The 18,316-nt window shown below is 41.1% G+C and overlaps 1 protein-coding gene across 3 annotated transcripts in view; it reads right to left on the reverse strand.

Annotated features, from left to right (window-relative positions):
* Positions 1–395: 395 nt before the first annotated feature.
* guf1 (GTP binding elongation factor GUF1) overlaps positions 396–18,316 on the reverse strand; it is a 36,610-nt gene continuing 18,689 nt past the window's right edge. The window contains exons 13-17 of one of the 3 annotated variants that reach the window (XM_078216876.1): positions 13,272–13,405; positions 11,634–11,735; positions 7,211–7,330; positions 5,273–5,309; positions 396–1,939 (exon numbers count right to left, since the gene is read on the reverse strand). In XM_078216876.1, coding sequence (XP_078073002.1) covers positions 1,802–1,939; positions 5,273–5,309; positions 7,211–7,330; positions 11,634–11,735; positions 13,272–13,405 — 531 coding nt within the window. In that variant the 3' untranslated portion in view covers positions 396–1,801. The remainder of the gene's footprint in view (positions 1,940–5,272; positions 5,310–7,210; positions 7,331–11,633; positions 11,736–13,271; positions 13,406–18,316) is intronic. The other 2 variants (XM_078216893.1, XM_078216885.1) reach the window with 2 other exon arrangements.

Raw genomic sequence — 18,316 nt, forward strand, 5'->3', positions numbered from 1 at the left:
AATCCCAGAAGTGTTACTGGAGTTCTTGCTGCTGAGATCAGTACTTTCCTTCACGTTTTCAAATATGTAAAAAAAGGTAAGCCGAATTTCCCTTTGGGAATTGACTTGCTCAGCAATTAACATCTGTTGTTGTCATAACAGGATGCAATTCTAAAGTGTAGAAGCACAATGACCGTACGTAAATATGCCCTAAATCATTAAAGGTGGCACAGCATGTTGATAAAGCAGTTAAGCAAATGAACAGGATCCTTTATAAGTAGGGGCAAGGAATACAAAAGCAAGGAAGTTATGATTAACGTGTAAAAAAAAAACTGGCTTGGCTTCAACTGAAATATTGTGTCCAGTTCTGGGAAGGCATTAGAGAGGGTGCAGAGAAGATTCATGAGAACAGTTCTAGAGATGAAAAACCTAATTACGTTTATTGATTGGAGAAACGAGCTGTTCTCTTTGGAGAAGAGTAGATTAAGAAAACATTTTTAGAGGTGTTCAAAATCATGTTGGATCTGAAGGCAGAAGGATAAGGACCAGAGGGCAGTGATTTAAAGTGACTGACAAAGAAGCAATGGTGACACAAGGAAAAACTTTCTCAAGCACAAATGGCTAGGGCCTGGAATGCACTGCTTTCAAGTGTGGTGGAAGAAGACTCAATTGTGACTTTGAAAATTAGACAATTATCTGAACAGAATTGGTTTGCAGGGCTATAGTGAAGAGACTGGGACTAGCTGAGTTGCTTTTGCAGGGAGTTGACAGGGCTATGACAAGCCAAATAGCCTCCCCCCTTGCACTGTCACCGTTCTATGATTCTAAAGTGTCCTGGCCAAATTGATCCTTCAATTAACAGTTTGTGGGAGTTTACTGTGTGCAACTTGGCTGCCACAGTTCCTATATTACAACAGAAACTACACATCCAAAGTACTTCATTGACTGTACAGCACTCCGAGACATCCAGTGAAAGTGAAAAATGCTATATAAACGAATGTCTATATTTCTTTTATTTCCAAGAGTAAAAAGGAGCTTGAGCTTTACTGCATCAACAATCATTATGGAAATAGTTTATATTTCTATTTTCCCAAAGGACAATGAGAGAGGATATCAGATGGTATGCCCACTTCATTAAACTTCAACAGTATTCTGTGAAGGGGAAAGTCAACACCTTGCATAACTGGATCTTGTTGCTAATGTTGTGTTCCAGAGGGCAGTAATAAAGCAGGTGAAAGCACCTCTCCTGCTTTCTGGAAAACCACCCAGTTTATTTTGCTGGTCATCATTTAGAACAGTTGACTATACAGATACACATAGTAGATTTCAAATTCAATAGAACTGAAGTAGAGGTTACAATTGTTTATTGAAACTATATATCACAATTTGAATTTAATTCATTTGATAGATATATTACAGCAAAAATAAATATTTTTGAAAAAGTTGTTCTCAGGTAATTAAGATTGAATCATTGAAACATAACTTTACTGTTTTTGGTCTTGTGGACAATGATTTAAAATAATTTACAGAGCCATTAACATGAGACGCTTCCAGTAATGAGTCAAACCAAGAGCTCGTACTGCAAGTATGTAAACTCATAATCACTTCCAGTTACACTGTCCACATCATGCACTGCCTTTCTCTACAGAAGTTATATGGTGATGATACTTGCTTTATATACACCACAGCATGTCAAAATATTCCAAAACTGTATTTCTTTTGAAGTGTAATGACTTTCTACACCAGTGACATTTCACATACAACAATGAGATAAATAACCAGATTCAATTAAAAGGAATTGATTTACTATTTACATTTTACTCTATTTGTCTTTTTGTCTCTTTAGTACGTTGATGAAGGCATCCTTTGGTATTTCCACATTGCCAATTTTCCTCATTCTTCTCTTTCCTTCAGCTTGCCTCTTCAGAAGCTTCATTTTGCGAGTTATGTCCCCACCATACTGAAAATAATAAAATGAGTTTTTAAACATGCCCGCAAACAAGGTGGCAGGGGAGGGGGGGGGGGAGGGTTAACATATCCATTCCTACTTGTGTGTTCTTTATGTGACTTGATTAGAAATGAAGCAAGGAAATCATTCACCATTGTACCTGCTGCTTCAAAAGATTAAAACAAAGTTAACAAGGGAGGATGGAGACACATCAACAACTGTCCAAGTACCTATGATAGTTAGGATCATACATCAATCCAGCACATTACCACTTCTTTCTATTTAAACTTTAATTATAGAATGTTACTGTTCTGTTATAATTTGCAAGAAACTTGAAATTCAGAAAGTGAAAAGTTGGGATCAAATACATCAACATTTCCAGCTATAAGTTACATTCATAAATACAAGTAGCCAATAACACTTGGAAACATCTGACAAAATTGGGCACACTTTAACAATACTTTAACAATAGAGCACCTTTAACAAGGTCTGGGTAGTGTTAAATGGACTTGAGCATAAATTCCATTCATATCTTCAGGCTGAGAATATTTCCATCCAAATATATAGTTAAGGGAAAAATGTGTAATTCAAATACCTTTGAAATACAAATCAACCCCAAATAATAATATAATTGCGTATGCCCAATTCATTAGTCCTTCAACTGAAACCAAATAGGTTGTCTGGAAATTATTAAAACAACACCAGTGTCCTCTTGTGGATTTTTTAATAAACTGCAGTCAAACAAAAATTCCAGTAGGCCAGTCCAAATGGTAATTTAAATACAAATACAGCATAATCTTATTCTCTTACTGTAACTCCTATTATTTAATGCCAATCTTCTTGTAAACTTTTAGACAAATAACAAATGTTACCTAAACTCTAACCACAGATAAATTACAGATTGAATAAGTATGCCAAATCTGGTGCTGCATTTGCACTGTAATATTCATACTAACAATTTAGAGTTTAGACCATCGATTGTCATCGACTTCAGAAAACGTAGTGGAGAACATGCCCCTGTCTGCATCAACGGGGACGAAGTAGAAAGGGTCGAGAGCTTCAGGTTTTAAGATGTCCAGATTACCAACAACCTGTCCTGGTCCCCCCATGCTGACACTATAGTTAAGAAAGCCCACCAACGCCTCTACTTTCTCAGAGACTAAGGAAATTTGGCATGTCAGCTACGACCCTCACCAACTTTTACAGATGCACCATAGAAAGCATCCTTTCTGGTTGTATCACAGCTTGGAATGACTCCTGCTCTGTCCAAGACTGCAAGAAAGCACAAAAGGTCGAGAATGTAGCCCAATCCATCACGCAAACCAGTCTCCCATCCACTGACTCTGTCTACACTTCCCGCTGCCTCGGCAAAGCAGCCAGCATAATTAAGGGCCCCACACACCCCACTCATTCTCTCTTCCACCTTCTTCCGTGGGGAAAAAGGTACAAACGTCTGAGGTCACATACCAACCGACTCAAGAACAGCTTCTTCCCTGCTGCCTTCAGACTTCTGGGTGGACCTACCTTGCATTAAGTTGATCTTTCTCTACACCCTAGCTATAACTGTAACACTACATTCTCCACTCTCTCATTTCCTTCTCTATGAACGGTATGCTTTGTCTGTATAGCGTACAAGAAACAATGCTATTCACTGTATACTAATACATGCGACAACAATAAATCAAATCAAATCAGATCAGTGGTGGGCAACCTGGGGACCGGGGGGGGGGGCACATGCAGACCACCTCGGGTCTGAGCGTGGCCCACGAGACATTTCGTTGATCATTGCCCATGTGCAGGGCTCAGTCTGTGTAGTTTTTTCCTACCAATATGGCTAAAGTGACATGCATGTAATGCAAGGGCACATGAAGTGAGGTGGATACGGAGTCCACACAACATTGACTTTGGGCTGTGTGCTCCCTCTGTGTCCAATCAAAGCATAAGTATTTCTTTTGTTTTTACCACTTGAAGTTGATGGGTTTTCCCAAAGGTAGGGGAGTCTAAAACTAAAGGGCATAGGTTTAAGGTGAAAGGGGAGAGATACAAAAGGGTCCAGAGGGTGGAGTTTGTCTGGAACAAGCTGCCAGAGGTAGTAGTAGAGGCGGGTACAATTTTGTCTTTTAAAAAGCATTTGGACAGTTACATGGGTAAGATGGGTATAGAGGGATATGGGGCAAATCCGGGCAATTGAGACTCGCTTAGCGGTTTAAAAAAATGGCAGCATGGACAAGTTGGGCCGAAGGGCTTGTTTCCATGCTGTAAACCTCTACGACTCTATTAAGATATGAATGATTAAGCATTTTCTATAACTCAATATGAAATATTCAGCATGTATTAAATGTATTCAATCTTATTTGTGGGGTCAAGGCTAATGAACATGTCTTGACTTCAATTTTGCAGCCCGGTGAGATAATGGAAAGCCACTCATGCGGCTGACTCATGAGCCTAGGTTGCCTGATCTAGATGCTTTGACAGGTTCGTAATCATGTGTAAATTACTGTGTGGTCTACAATACCAGAAATACAATTTTTTTTTGTTTCCCAGAGGCAGTATTTTCACTGTGGGCTTCTGAACCCTGCTGCAAGGCTAAATGGGTCAGAAGCCTGCACCTGGTGGGTAACAGTCACTTCATGGGATTTTTCCCAGGACAACCAATCCATGGATAAGAGTACAGCTCGCAGTCCAATAAGAACAACGGGCTTTTGAAGCTGGATGGCCAGAGGTCTTTCAGCTTGAAAAAAGCAAATAATTGGCTGCAATGAAGTAAATAAGGGAAAGGGCACTTCAAAATGGAGGGACCCTCGCTCCAAATTTATTAACTTATAATTAAAATAATGGCTTTGACAGCCAGGCCACCACTTTGGGTGATGAAAGGGATGGAACAATTTATCTCAGAATGCTGACAACTAAAAAGTTGAATGAGGCTCCTTATATTTTGAATAACAAAAATAATTCAAGTCGTTGATGTTGCCCCATATCTTTGGACTGTGGGAGGAAACCCGGAGGAAACCCACGCAGACACGGAGTGACAGTGACCCGAGGTCTGAATTGAACCTGGATCCCTGGCACTGTGAGGCAGCAGTGCTAACCACTGTGCCACCCTAAGAAGTATTGCATTCACCTTAGCAAAACTGTAAATGCACTTCAGCAGACGTGAATTTTGAGCCACACTTATGAAAATCACTCCTTAAATGTCTTCTTCGAATCCCTGGAAGTCAACTTCAAACAAGTTCAAATTCAGTTTAAGCAGACTCTAAATTTGAATCTAACTTGGCTTTGTATTGGTACCCCGTGTTTGTGACAGATAATCATTAAAAAGGCTCATTTTGTAAAAACTGTACTTACACATTTTGCCAGTACATTTTTCCTCACTGCTTTAACACTGAAAAGAAAAAAAAAATTAGTACAAATATTCTATGCACAGATACAGAATACTTTGTGGTTGTGATGAAGGCAAACACTGTCAGTGCTTGCTGTATTACTCTGTGAAACTGACATCAACTAGTGGCGTCCGGACAGATGCAGTAAAATGTGGAAATCTAGATATCACTGTCAGTCATTCCCCCCTTATGGGTGTGATGTTAAAGTTCTCGAAAATGGAAATCAATTACTGGCTGGTGCCAGTACAGAGCGAGACTGCGGATAGTTGGGAACCTGTCTCGGGGGCAGGGAATTCATATGGTGTTCGTGGAAGTGGAAATGAATAGGGTTGGGAAGCATTTTCCGATCAGGGCCAGTGTGATCTCCTGGACTCGTTTCGATCGCCTCAGGGGGTCGGAGAGGAATTTCCCAGATTTTTTTTTCCCCATATTGGCCCTGGGGTTTTCACTCTGGGTTTTCGCCTCTCCCTGGAGATCACATGGTCTGGAATGGGGGGGGGTAGGGGTGAGTTAATAGGTTGTGATGAACAAAGCATCATAGCTGTGAGGGACAGCTCGGGGATAGGATATTAGTATGTAGATAGGCTGGAAAATTGGGCGGGGATCCTGGATTCAGGATTCAATCCTGGACCGGGGAGCGGCGTGGGCTTGGAGGGCCGAAGGGCCTGTTCCTGTTCCTGTGCTGTATTGTTCTTTGTTTGTTCTTAATTACTATTCAATGTGAACTTGCACTTGTTTACGCTACTAATCCTGCTACTAAAAACGTGGACTGCGTTATAACTATGTTTTTCATGGACACAGCAACTCTCTGACAGAGTATCTTACCCAGGCCCACCACATCCCCGTAACCCCAACACATTTATCCCGCTAATCCCCCTAACCTACACATCTTAGGACACTAGGGTCAATTTAGCATGGCCAATCCACCTAACCTGCACACCTTTGGACTGTGGGAGGAAACCGGAGCACTCAGAGGAAACCCATACAGACACGAGGTGAATGTGCAAACTCCACACAGTCACCCAAGGTTGGAATTGAACCGGAGTCCCAGCACTGTGAGGCAGCAGTGGTAATCACTGTGCTGCTATAGAGAGGTGGTCACACTGGAATTGGAAGAGAATGGGTGACCACCAGTCAGAGCAAGAGGAGTAGGCAGGCAGTGCAGGAATTTTCTGTGGCCATTCCCCTGTAAAACAGATATACTGGTTTGGATATTGTTGGAGGTGAATGGCATCTCAGGAGAAAGTAGCAACTGCCAAAATAGTTGCATCAAGGTTAGCTCTGTTGCACAGGAGAGGAATAAAAAGTGTGGGAATGCAACAGTCATAGGGGATTCAATTGTAAGAGGGAGAAATAGGCGTTTCTGAATGGTATAATACTTTGCACAAGAGCAAAAAATGGTATCAATCCACTTTAAAACCATTTCAGCAGCAAGGCGCACCCAAAACAGAAAAACAAACAGCTCTGACAAAGGGTCATCAAGCCAACAAACGCTGGCTCCATTCTCTCTCCACCAATGCTGTCAGGCCTGTGAGATTTTCTGCTTTTGTTTCAGATACCAGCATCCGTAGTTATCTGCTTCTAAAATATTTTATTTACCTGATCAGACACCCAATTTGGAAAGCCGATTCCAAAACAGCTAGTCTCATTATGATTTTGGTGTTTTATTGCAGTGAACTATATTGTAATGTAAGTAAAAACGTGTTTCAAAAGTAATACACTGGCTGTAAAGTGATTTGTGATATTCTGAGGATGTGAAAGCTTCATCATCATTAAAAGTTCTCATTCGCCAATTCTTAGAGGGAAAAAAAACTCATTCTGGCAAAGTCAAAGTTCTACAGAGTCATGATGAGATAATACGGTCATACAAAGCTAATTTCTGGTAAATTAAACAGATACTCACGTTTCTCTTGCTATGATTTTGTTGCCTATTGCTGCCTGGATAGCAATCTCAAAAAGTTGCTGAGGTATTGTGTCTTTTAAACGTTCTGCTATTGCTTTACCTGTAGAATAAGCCTTCTCCCTGCGAGTAAGGAATCAATTAATTTTTAAAAAGGTTTTATTGAACAAAAAGATTACTGATAAGTATAAGTTAATGCTCGATCCACCGTAATCATTGCACATCTAAGTCATCTATTCCAAAGGGCTAATTTTGCAGTGTGCACCAGCAAAATCAGGGATTTACCTTCTTCAACAAAATCACAAGAGTACATTTTATAGGACACAATCTGGGGAGAGACCAGATTCTGCGGCACTGGGGCATCTCGTGATGCTCCCCACTATTTCAACCTCATCAGCATATTTACGTTTTAAAATTTTTGCCCACAAAAGTTGCTTGAAGTGCAAGTTGATCACGGCACAGCAAGGCAAACTTGGACCTTGGTGAAAGGAAGGACTAACCGTGCATCTCCTCAATCAATGTGATTTAAGGATTGAGAAATAAATTGAGGAAGAACAGAGAAGGAAGGTACTTTAAAGCTGATGGATTCAGTGTCAAATCAGGTACAGAAAGAAAATTAAAGGTAGAAAACAAAGATTAGATTGAAAGAACAAGAAGAATAAGTAGGAAAAAAGAAAAAAAATAGTTTTCAAATCTCCTAATCTATTTTCCAATTTGGGAGGAATAGACTACACTATTGTTCACTTTCCGGGCAAGTGAAGCTTATTGGTAGTCATTAACAATGATCATATTGTTAAAATAGTACTCGTGTTGTTAACTACTTTATTTCATTTTGTGTGTAGTGAGTTTCATGGGTAATTAATGCTCCAACTTTATGAAAATTCTGGGGAGGGGGTGCTTAAATGTGAAATATGGTTTTTGCAAATATTAACTGTGTAATGGCACCAATCGGACAGAAACTAGCGGTAACTTAAAATTGTTAGGACTGAGATGGTAGGAATACAGTTTATTTAGCCCCACTACCCCACAGGTCCTATCATTAGTTTAAAAGTTTAACTTCACTGACCAAAATGGTCAATTAGTTACCTTGATTTTTGTAGACCCGAAATAAAAGAGACTTTTAACCAGGTTTCTTTCAGTAAATCCAGAATGATTCATTTCTTATCAAACAAAACATATTTTTAAAAACAAGTTGGACACACACGCAAATAAACAGACAAAAGACAAACAAGGTCACTGCAGAGATGGGCTTTATAAATATAAAGGATGAAATTTGCAGGGTTTCAAAGCTGTTGATCTAGAGCTCCCTCGTGTGAAGACAGTTTGCTGGTCCCACTAAATATCTGGAGGTTCTGACTAACAGAGGTTCAATATGAAGGGGAAGATAGAGCTGGATCAATTCTTCTCGTCCCAGCTTTTAAGGTTTCCAAATGCAGACTAGTTATAATTAGGGGAGGATTCTCTAGTTGTAGGCTGATAACCACACAAGGAATTTCAGGCAAGGCAGGGAGGAGCAAGTTAGGTTAGCCTTTCTTCTCAGCTTATTCCTAAAACACCAATTTCAAAACCAATAGGTTCAAAATTAAAACTCATCTCTATGATTTTAGCTTTTGCCATTTTCAGTTTTTTTTTCTTCCCCATCAATTAAAGTGGCTGCAGTTCAAAACAAACAAACAGCTCTTCCCCCTCAAGTAACATGCCGATTTCTTGGAAAAAGGCAAGCTTTTACCCAGTCAAAGGTGAACTTTTGACCCTTTTTTAAAATCAGTGTCTAAATAATAGTGTTCTTTGTTGGGACTGGAATGGGAGGAGTGTAGGGATTATCTAGCTCCATTATTCCAGAGTTTGCAATACTAGTTTTAAAGTTTAATTTATTCACCAAAATGGCCAACTGTTTACCCTTCACTACTGGTACCCAAAATAAAAGGGATCTTAACCAGACTTCTTTTAATAAACTCAGAACGATTGATTTATTGTAAAACAAAACTTACTTTTAACAAGGTGCAAGAACTGATTAATACATAATTGAAATTTGGGAAGTAGAACTATCTACCTTTTCTTAAAATTTCTCAGCATGCATGAAGACAAATAGCCTCTGCAGAGGTGGGTGGATAGAAAAAACACTTTACAAGAAAAGGGTAAGATTTGCAGAAGTCCAGTGCTTTTGATTTGATTTGTCACATGTATTGGTATACAGTGGAAAGTATTGTTTCTTGCCGCTATACAAAGCAGACTGTTCATAGAGAAGGAAACAAGAGAGTGCAGAATGTAGTGTACAGTCATTGTTAGGGTGTAGACAAAGATCAATCTAATGCAAGGTAGGTCAATTCAAAAGTCTGATGACAGCAGGAAAGAAGCTGTTCTTGAGTCGGTTGGTACGTGACCTCAGACTTTTGTATCTTTTTCCCGACAGAAGAAGGTGGAAGAGAGAATATCCAGGGTGCGTGGGTCCTTAATTATGCTGGCTGCTTTGCCGAGGCAGTGGGAAGTGGAGACAGAGTCAATGGGTGGGAGGCTGATTTGCGTGATGGATAGGGCTACATTCACGACCTTTTGTAGTTCCTGTCGATCTGGAGTTTTTCTATGTGAAAATGGGCCATTGGTCCCAGTCGAGGTCTGGAGGTTCCCACCAATGGAGCTTCGGCGTGGAGCAGAATCAAATCTTCTTGTCTCAGCTTTTCAGATTTCCAAATGCAGACAAGTTACACTCAGGTGAGGATTCTCTGGCTGATAATCACACACCGAATTTCAGGTAAGGCAGGGAAAGAGTCAGTTAGGGTAGCCTGCCTTCCTTAGCTTGTTCTCCAAAAAGACGGAGTTCAAAACCAACTGGTTCAAAACTTAAAGCTTGTCTCAGTCATTTGATTTCCAGTAAGCCTTCGCCTTTTTCAGTTTTTCTTTCATCCCCAACAATTAAAGCGCTTGAGTACAAAACAAACAGCTCTTCTCCCTCAAGTACCACGCTGGTCAGGTGATTTCAGAAAAGGCTTGTTGACAATCCAGGGAAAACTGATGAGGGGTCATCCAGACTCGAAACGTTGGCTCTATTTTCTCTCCACAGAGGCTGTCAGATCTGCTGAGATTTTCCAGCATTTTCGATCTTTGCTGCAGGGAGAACTTATGACTTTTTTAAAGAAAAAGTGTCCAAATAATTCAATGTCCTTCCAAATTTTAAAAGAAAAATCCAGTTCGTGAAGCTATGGTTTTCACAATGAATTTTAAAAGAAAAATATAGCTTTGAAAGATATGTTTCCAGTTCCTGAAGGAAATCAGCATTAGTAGAGAAATTGTTTGGGGGAAAATTGATGAGATTGAAGGTGGATAAACCTCCAGGTCCTGATAATTTGCATCCTAGATCTGGTTTTGACAGACTGGAGGGTAGCTAATGTAAGCCCGCTATTCAAAAAGGGAAGAAGAGAGAATACAGGAAACTATGGACCAATGAGCTGGGGAAGTTCTTAGAGTCCATTATCAAGGATTTCATAACTCAGCATTTGGAAGGCAGTGGCATAATCAGACAAAGTTAGCATGGATTTACAAAAGGGTTGATGGTGCAGACCCATTTTAATGACTCTTTAAGGATTTAACTGGTAGAGTTGACCAAGGAGAACCAGTTATGTGGTTTATTTAGACTTTCAGAAGGCTTTCGACAAGGTCTCACATAACTGACTACAATGTAAAGTTAAAGCAAAGGGATTGTAGATAATGTCTTGAGATGGATAGAAAGCGAAGAGTTGGCATAAATGGGTCTTTTTCTGATTGGCAGTGAGGTTCTGCAGGGATCTGTGCTAGACCCCAACCGTTCACACTATATAATGATTTGGAAGAGGGAACTGAATGCATTATCTCCGAATTTGGAGATGATACTAAATTGGATGGGAGGGTGAGCTACGAGGTGCCCACATTTTGATCGATGACGAAACTTTTGAGGTAACTCTTTGAAGGAGGAGGAAAAGCCTTGTATCCGCAGCTGTTGACCCCGTAACAAGAGATTGGCTTAGCATGGAAGACTGAACCTCTGTGTACTGATCGAGGGCCACCACCTCTACCTACAGGGTGTGCTGTCCAACTTTAGCACAATGAAAGAGTACCAATGGGCAGTAGTTGCATTCTCAAAATGGTACCTTGTGGAGGGTGTGAACATACACAACTTGATCCATCTTGTACTCACCCCATGAATATGCACGAAGAAACAAACACACTTTCATCTTCCTCCCAATATTAGCAAACTATTATGCATCACAAAGCAATTGTATAAACGCAACAATCTCTCTCCCTATTTTGGACTGCACATCCCCTTTGGTGGAGTCACATTTTGTATCTGTGCTTTTACTAGAGATTGCCCTTAAACCCATAACTGGTTTACCTCTTGCATGTCAGCAGAAAAACATGGAGTAACTGTACTGCATCAATATTGGTGACAAACCTGTGCACAACTGTTGTGAGTTCCTCCACACACTTTCCATTGAGGTAAAAATCCATTTTAATCAGGTCAGCCAACTGGTAACCTGCGTCTTCATAGTCAAAACTACAGGAATAAATAAAAGGCAAGGAAGTTATTTAAATAAATTCTAGGATCAATTTAATCATATTCATGTCCACAGTTTGAAAAAAAATTGAGACACATTAATTTTATACAACACACATATGGGGTGCAGACCCATTTTAATGACTGTAGCTGACTGTCCTTTCATCTTTCTTTTGGATTTCTAGTATGCACGGTACCTTGCTTAAGTTAAAGTGAAGTCACATGTATTATAAACACTGCACATTTACTTACCTTCTATTAGCTTGATAGTCATATCATGCAGTGAGTTGATCACTATTCATAACTATCAAACTTTATTATTCTATAATAGGCACAGAAATAACAAAAACCCAGTGCTCAAGAGCTTTGGATATGGGACCAAAGCCATCATTTTCCTCCCAAACATGCTACATGTACTGTGTCATGTCTCAAAATACTCATATTGTATTCCAAGATGCTATTTTCTGAAATAAATCTAAGTTGCATTTGAATAAATCAATACGAACATTCTTCTTTGCAGTCTGTTCGTAAATTGACCACTCATTCATCGAAGGATTGTTTCTATAGATTATTGCTTTTCAACTGCAGGCTGTAACCTCAGTATTCAGTATTCTGAACAAGAGGAAATAGTTCTCATGGTTTACATTCTCTAGTCCTTTTAGAATCCTAAAAACAGGATGACATCACATCTCAATCTTTTCTTTTCCAGTGAGAAAACACACAATTAACATAATTAATCCTTATAATCTAATTTGTTTGATCAATTTACATTGGTTTTGGTTAGGTATTAAGGATTACAGAACCAAGGTAGGTAGTTGGAGTTAAAATGCTGATCAGCCCTTGTCTAACTGAATGTATTACAGGTTTGAGGGGCAATAAGCCTACTCTTGTTCGTAAATTCTTAATGTTGCGATCCCCTCAATTATTCAGATTACTTTATCCTTTGAATAGCTGTAATATCCCTTTTATACAATGGTGAACAGAACACTATTAGTACTCCAAGCGTGATCGCACTGATAATTTATAAAGTGTCAAAATTAGCTCATGATTTGGGCTGAATACTGTCAGAAAAAAACATCACTACATCTGATTTGCTTTACTCACTGCTGCCGAGAATTGTTGTAATAGCTTCAACTGGCCAATCATAACCCCAGATCTCTTTTAATTTTCCATGCACGTTATCTTATTTCCATTTAACTAATAAACCTTTGTGTTTTTAATTTCAGCGTCAAGCACTTTGCATTGTTCTTCAGTGACTTTCATCTGCCAAACATTTCTACACAATTCCCAAGTATATTCAAATTCAACTGTTGTTTCTCCTGTCAACTTTTTATCCACTGCAAGTTTAGCCGCTCTGTTTGCGAGTTCAAGCTCCAGATCATTTATAATTCTTCCTCCAATCTACTTATCCTTTAATGCTGCCCATCTACTTTGAGACATGCCTTTTCAAACTACTTTGAATTTACTTATTAAGTAAAGGATAGAGTATTTCAAAATCTATTTTGTCAGCGAGAAGCTAAATCTAGATGTTCCTACCTGGCATAGCCTGAAGAAAGAGATTTTAGGCTATCGTAGAAGTCCACCACAATTTCGTTTAGTGGGAAAAGGTATTGCATCATAAGTCTGTGATCATCGATGTAAACCATATTCTTCTGAACTCCTCTCCGACTCTAAGACAAATCAGTACTCAGTAAGGAATCCCTAAAGTTTGAAACTCAATTAATAGATCAGATTAAAAAATATCTCCAATGTTCATTTGAAGCAGCAATAATTTAATCTTGCTCTCTGATTAAAATTATTGTGCAACAGATTTTACACCATAAAACATCAGGTACAAAGTTAGGAGGAAAGGATAAAGAAAAGTTCAAGTACATATGGGAAATGGGAATAAGGCTTATTCTTAATACATATAACGTCATATAACATTGCAATGCAGGTCAATGCAGCAAATGAATTGGGTTTCACAGTACAGATATAGTGCATGAAAAGGATGCCAGAAACATCATATTTTGTTGAGTAGATTCTAGGGGAATATTTCTTCTGTGAGCTGCAATACCATGAAAGGATTATTACTTAGAATATACAGTACAGAAGCAAACCATTCAGCTCAACCAGAAATGCTCCACTTAAGCCAAAAATAGTGGAATGCTGAGTCATCACATCTCCGACTTAGTTTGTACTTGTTTCATAACTTCTGCTAAACACACATTATAAAATGGTGATATTTGGAATATAGTTTAGGCAAGAAACATTATGAAGGTTGATGTTTTTCTTCTGAACTAACACCTCTTTCCCCAGGATCACACCGTGTCAGGGATATGAAGATCAATCTCTAAAGTCTCGCTCATCTATTTGACATTGGTAAGGAGCTTGGTAGTTCTGAAAGGTCATGACGTTAATGCAATCAACCACAATGAGTTCATGGTTGGCAAGGGCCTTCTTTACAATGAAGGCAGAGGTGTGATGGATGGGATTGAGATCAGCAAGAATAACCCCCACCCTGCTCACGGTGAGCAGAAAGTATGGTGAGAGTAGGATAGTACAATGGGATTGCTGCTCTTAATGAGGCAGTGCTAAGTGCTTTGATGTGTCCTTTGGAGGATGCCAAGAGAGGCACCGAGGAAAATTGTAGGCTTATCTGAAAGGGAGTAAAGCCGAGGAGGATGGCAGCAAAAGAGAGCAAGGTCAACCAGTAATAAGAACATAAGAAATAGAAGCAGGAGTAGGCCATCTGGCCCCTCAAGCCTGCTCCGCCATTCAATAAGATCATGGCTGATCTGATAGTGGGTTCAGTTCCACTTACCCACCCGCTCCCCATAACCATTAATTCCCTTAATGGTTAAAAATCTATCTATCTATGACTTAAACACATTTAATGAGGTAGCCTCTACCACTTTATTGGGCAGAGAATTCCAAAGATTCACTACCCTCTGGGAGAAGAAGTTCCTCCTCAACTCTGTTCCAAATTGACTCCCCCGTATTTTGAGGCTATGCCCCCTAGTTCTTGTTTCCATTGTAAGTGGAAACAATCTCGCTGCTTCTACCCTGTCTAGCCCCTTCATTATCTTATATGTCTCTAAGATCTCCCCTCAACCTTCTAAACTCCAAAGAGTACAGGCCCAGTCTGCTCAATTTCTCCTCATAAGCCAACCCCCTCATCTCCGGAATCAACCTAGTGAACCTTCTCTGCACCCCTTCCAAAGCCAATACATCCTTTCTTAAATAAGGGGACCAAAACTGTACACAGTACTCCAGGTGCGGCCTCACCAGCACCTTGTACAGTTGCAGCGTGACCTCCCTGCTTCCATACTCCATCCCTCCCGTGATAAAGGCCAACATTCCATTTGCCTTCTTGATTACCTGCTGCACCTGTAAACTGTGTTTTTGTGATTCATGCACAAGGACCACCAGGTCCCTCTGCACAGTAGCATGTTGTAATTTTTCACCATTTAAATAATAGTCCCGTTTCCTATTATTCCTTCCAAAGTGGATAACCTCACACTTACCAACGTTATACTCCATCTGCCAGATCCTTGCCCACTCACTGAGCCTATTCAAATCTCTCTGCAGACTGTGTCCTCCACGCAATTTGCTTTCCCACCCATCTTAGTGTCATCCGCAAACTTTGTTACCCTACACTTGGTCCCTTCCTCCAGATCGTCTATGTATATGGTAAATAGTTGAGGCCCCAGCACCGATCCCTGCGGCACGCCACTAGTAACGGATTGCCAACCAGAAAAGCACCCATTTATACTTACTCTCTGCTTCCTGTTAGATAGCCAATCTTCAAAGAACAAAGAACAGTACAGCACAGGAAACAGGCCCTTCGGCCCTCCAAGCCTGTGCCGCTCCTTGGTCCAACTAGACCAATCGTTTGTATCCCTCCATTCCCAGGCTGCTCATGTGACTATCCAGGTAAGTCTTAAACGATGTCAGCGTGCCTGCCTCCACCACCCTACTTGGCAGCGCATTCCAGGCCCCCACCACCCTCTGTGTAAAAAAACGTCCCTCTGATGTCTGAGTTATACTTCGCCCCTCTCAGCTTGAGCCCGTGACCCCTCGTGATCGTCACCTCCGACCTGGGAAAAAGCTTCCCACTGTTCACCCTATCTATACCCTTCATAATCTTGTATACCTCTATTAGATCTCCCCTCATTCTCCGTCTTTCCAATGAGAACAACCCCAGTCTACCCAATCTCTCCTCATAGCTAAGACCCTCCATACCAGGCAACATCCTGGTAAACCTTCTCTGCACTCTCTCCAATGCCTCCACGTCCTTCTGGTAGTGCGGCGACCAGAACTGGACGCAGTACTCCAAATGTGGCCTAACCAGCGTTCTATACAGCTGCATCATCAGACTCCAGCTTTTATAGAACATAGAACATTACAGCACAGAACAGGCCCTTCGGCCCACGATGTTGTGCCGACCTTCATCTGAAACCAAGATCAAGCTATCCCACTCCCTACCATCCTGGTGTGCTCCATGTGCCTATCCAATAACCGCTTAAATGTTCCTAAAGTGTCTGACTCCACTATCACTGCAGGCAGTCCATTCCACACCCCAACCACTCTCTGCGTGAAGAACCTACCTCTGATATCCTTCCTATATCTCCCACCATGAACCCTATAGTTATGCCCCCTCGTAATAGCTCCATCCACCCGAGGAAATAGTCTTTGAACGTTCACTCGATCTATCCCCTTCATCATTTTATAAACCTCTATTAAGTCTCCCCTCAATCTCCTCCGCTCCAGAGAGAACATCCCCAGCTCCCTCAACCTTTCCTCATAAGACCGACACTCCAAACCAGGCAGCATCCTGGTAAATCTCCTCTGCACTCTTTCCAGCGCTTCCACATCCTTCTTATAGTGAGGTGACCAGAACTGCACGCAATATTCCAAATGCGGTCTCACCAAGGTCCTGTACAGTTGCAGCATAACCCCACGGCTCTTAAACTCCAACCCCCTGTTAATAAAAGCTAACACACTATATGCCTTCTTCACAGCTCTATCCACTTGAGTGGCAACCTTTAGAGATCTGTGGATATGGACCCCAAGATCTCTCTGTTCCTCCACAGTCTTCAGAACCCTACCTTTGACCCTGTAATCCACATTTAAATTAGTCCTACCAAAATGAATCACCTCACATTTATCAGGGTTAAACTCCATTTGCCATTTTTCAGCCCAGCTTTGCATCCTATCTATGTCTCTTTGCAGCCTACAACACCCCTCCACCTCATCCACTACTCCACCAATCTTGGTGTCATCAGCAAATTTACTGATCCACCCTTCAGCCCCCTCCTCTAAGTCATTAATAAAAATCACAAAGAGCAGAGGACCAAGCACCGATCCCTGCGGCACTCCGCTAGCAACCTGCCTCCAGTCCGAAAATTTTCCATCCACCACCACCCTCTGTCTTCGATCAGACAGCCAGTTACCTATCCAATCGGCCAACTTTCCCTCTATCCCACACCTCCTTACTTTCATCATAAGCCGACCATGGGGGACCTTATCAAACGCCTTACTAAAATCCATGTATATGACATCAACCGCCCTACCTTCATCAACACACCTAGTTACCTCCTCAAAAAATTCTATCAAATTTGTGAGGCATGATTTGCCCTTCACAAATCCGTGCTGACTATCCCGGATTAATCCGCATCTTTCTAAATGGTCGTAAATCCCATCCCTAAGGACCTTTTCCATCAATTTACCAACCACCGAAGTCAGACTAACTGGTCTATAATTACCAGGGTCATTTCTATTCCCTTTCTTAAACAGAGGAACAACATTTGCCACTCTCCAGTCCTCTGGCACCATCCCCGTGGACAGCGAGTACCCAAAGATCAAAGCCAAAGGCTCTGCAATCTCATCCCTCGCCTCCCAAAGAATCCTAGGATACATTTCATCAGGCCCAGGGGACTTATCGACCTTCAGTTTATTCAAAACTGCCAATACATCCTCCCTCCGAACATCTATTTCCTCCAGCCTATTAGCCTGTAACACCTTCTCTTCCTGAAAAACATGGCCCCTCTCCTTGGTGAACACTGAAGAAAAGTATTCATTCATCACCTCGCCTATCTCTACTGATTCCATACACAAGTTCCCACCACTGTCCTTGACCGGCCCTAACCTCACCCTGGTCATTCTTTTATTCCTCACATAAGAGTAAAAAGCCTTGGGGTTTTCCTTGATCCGACCCGCCAAGGACTTCTCATGTCCCCTCCTAGCTCTCCTCAGCCCCTTTTTCAGCTCGTTCCTTGCTAACTTGTAACCCTCAGTCGAGCCATCTGAACCTTGTTTCCTCATCCCTACATAAGCTTCCCTCTTCCTTTTCACAAGACATTCCACCTCTTTTGTGAACCACGGTTCCCTCACTCGGCCATTTCCTCCCTGCCTGACAGGGACATACCTATCAAGGACACCCAGTATTTGTTCCTTGAAAAAGTTCCACTTTTCATCAGTGCCTTTCCCTGACAGTTTCTGTTCCCATCTTATGCCCCCTAATTCTTGCCTAATCGCATCATAATTACCTCTCCCCCAATTGTAAGCCTTGCCCTGCCGTCTGGCCCTATCCCTCTCCA

The sequence above is a fragment of the Mustelus asterias genome, chromosome 1, assembly GCF_964213995.1.
Source record: "Mustelus asterias chromosome 1, sMusAst1.hap1.1, whole genome shotgun sequence".
Taxonomy (NCBI): domain Eukaryota; kingdom Metazoa; phylum Chordata; class Chondrichthyes; order Carcharhiniformes; family Triakidae; genus Mustelus; species Mustelus asterias.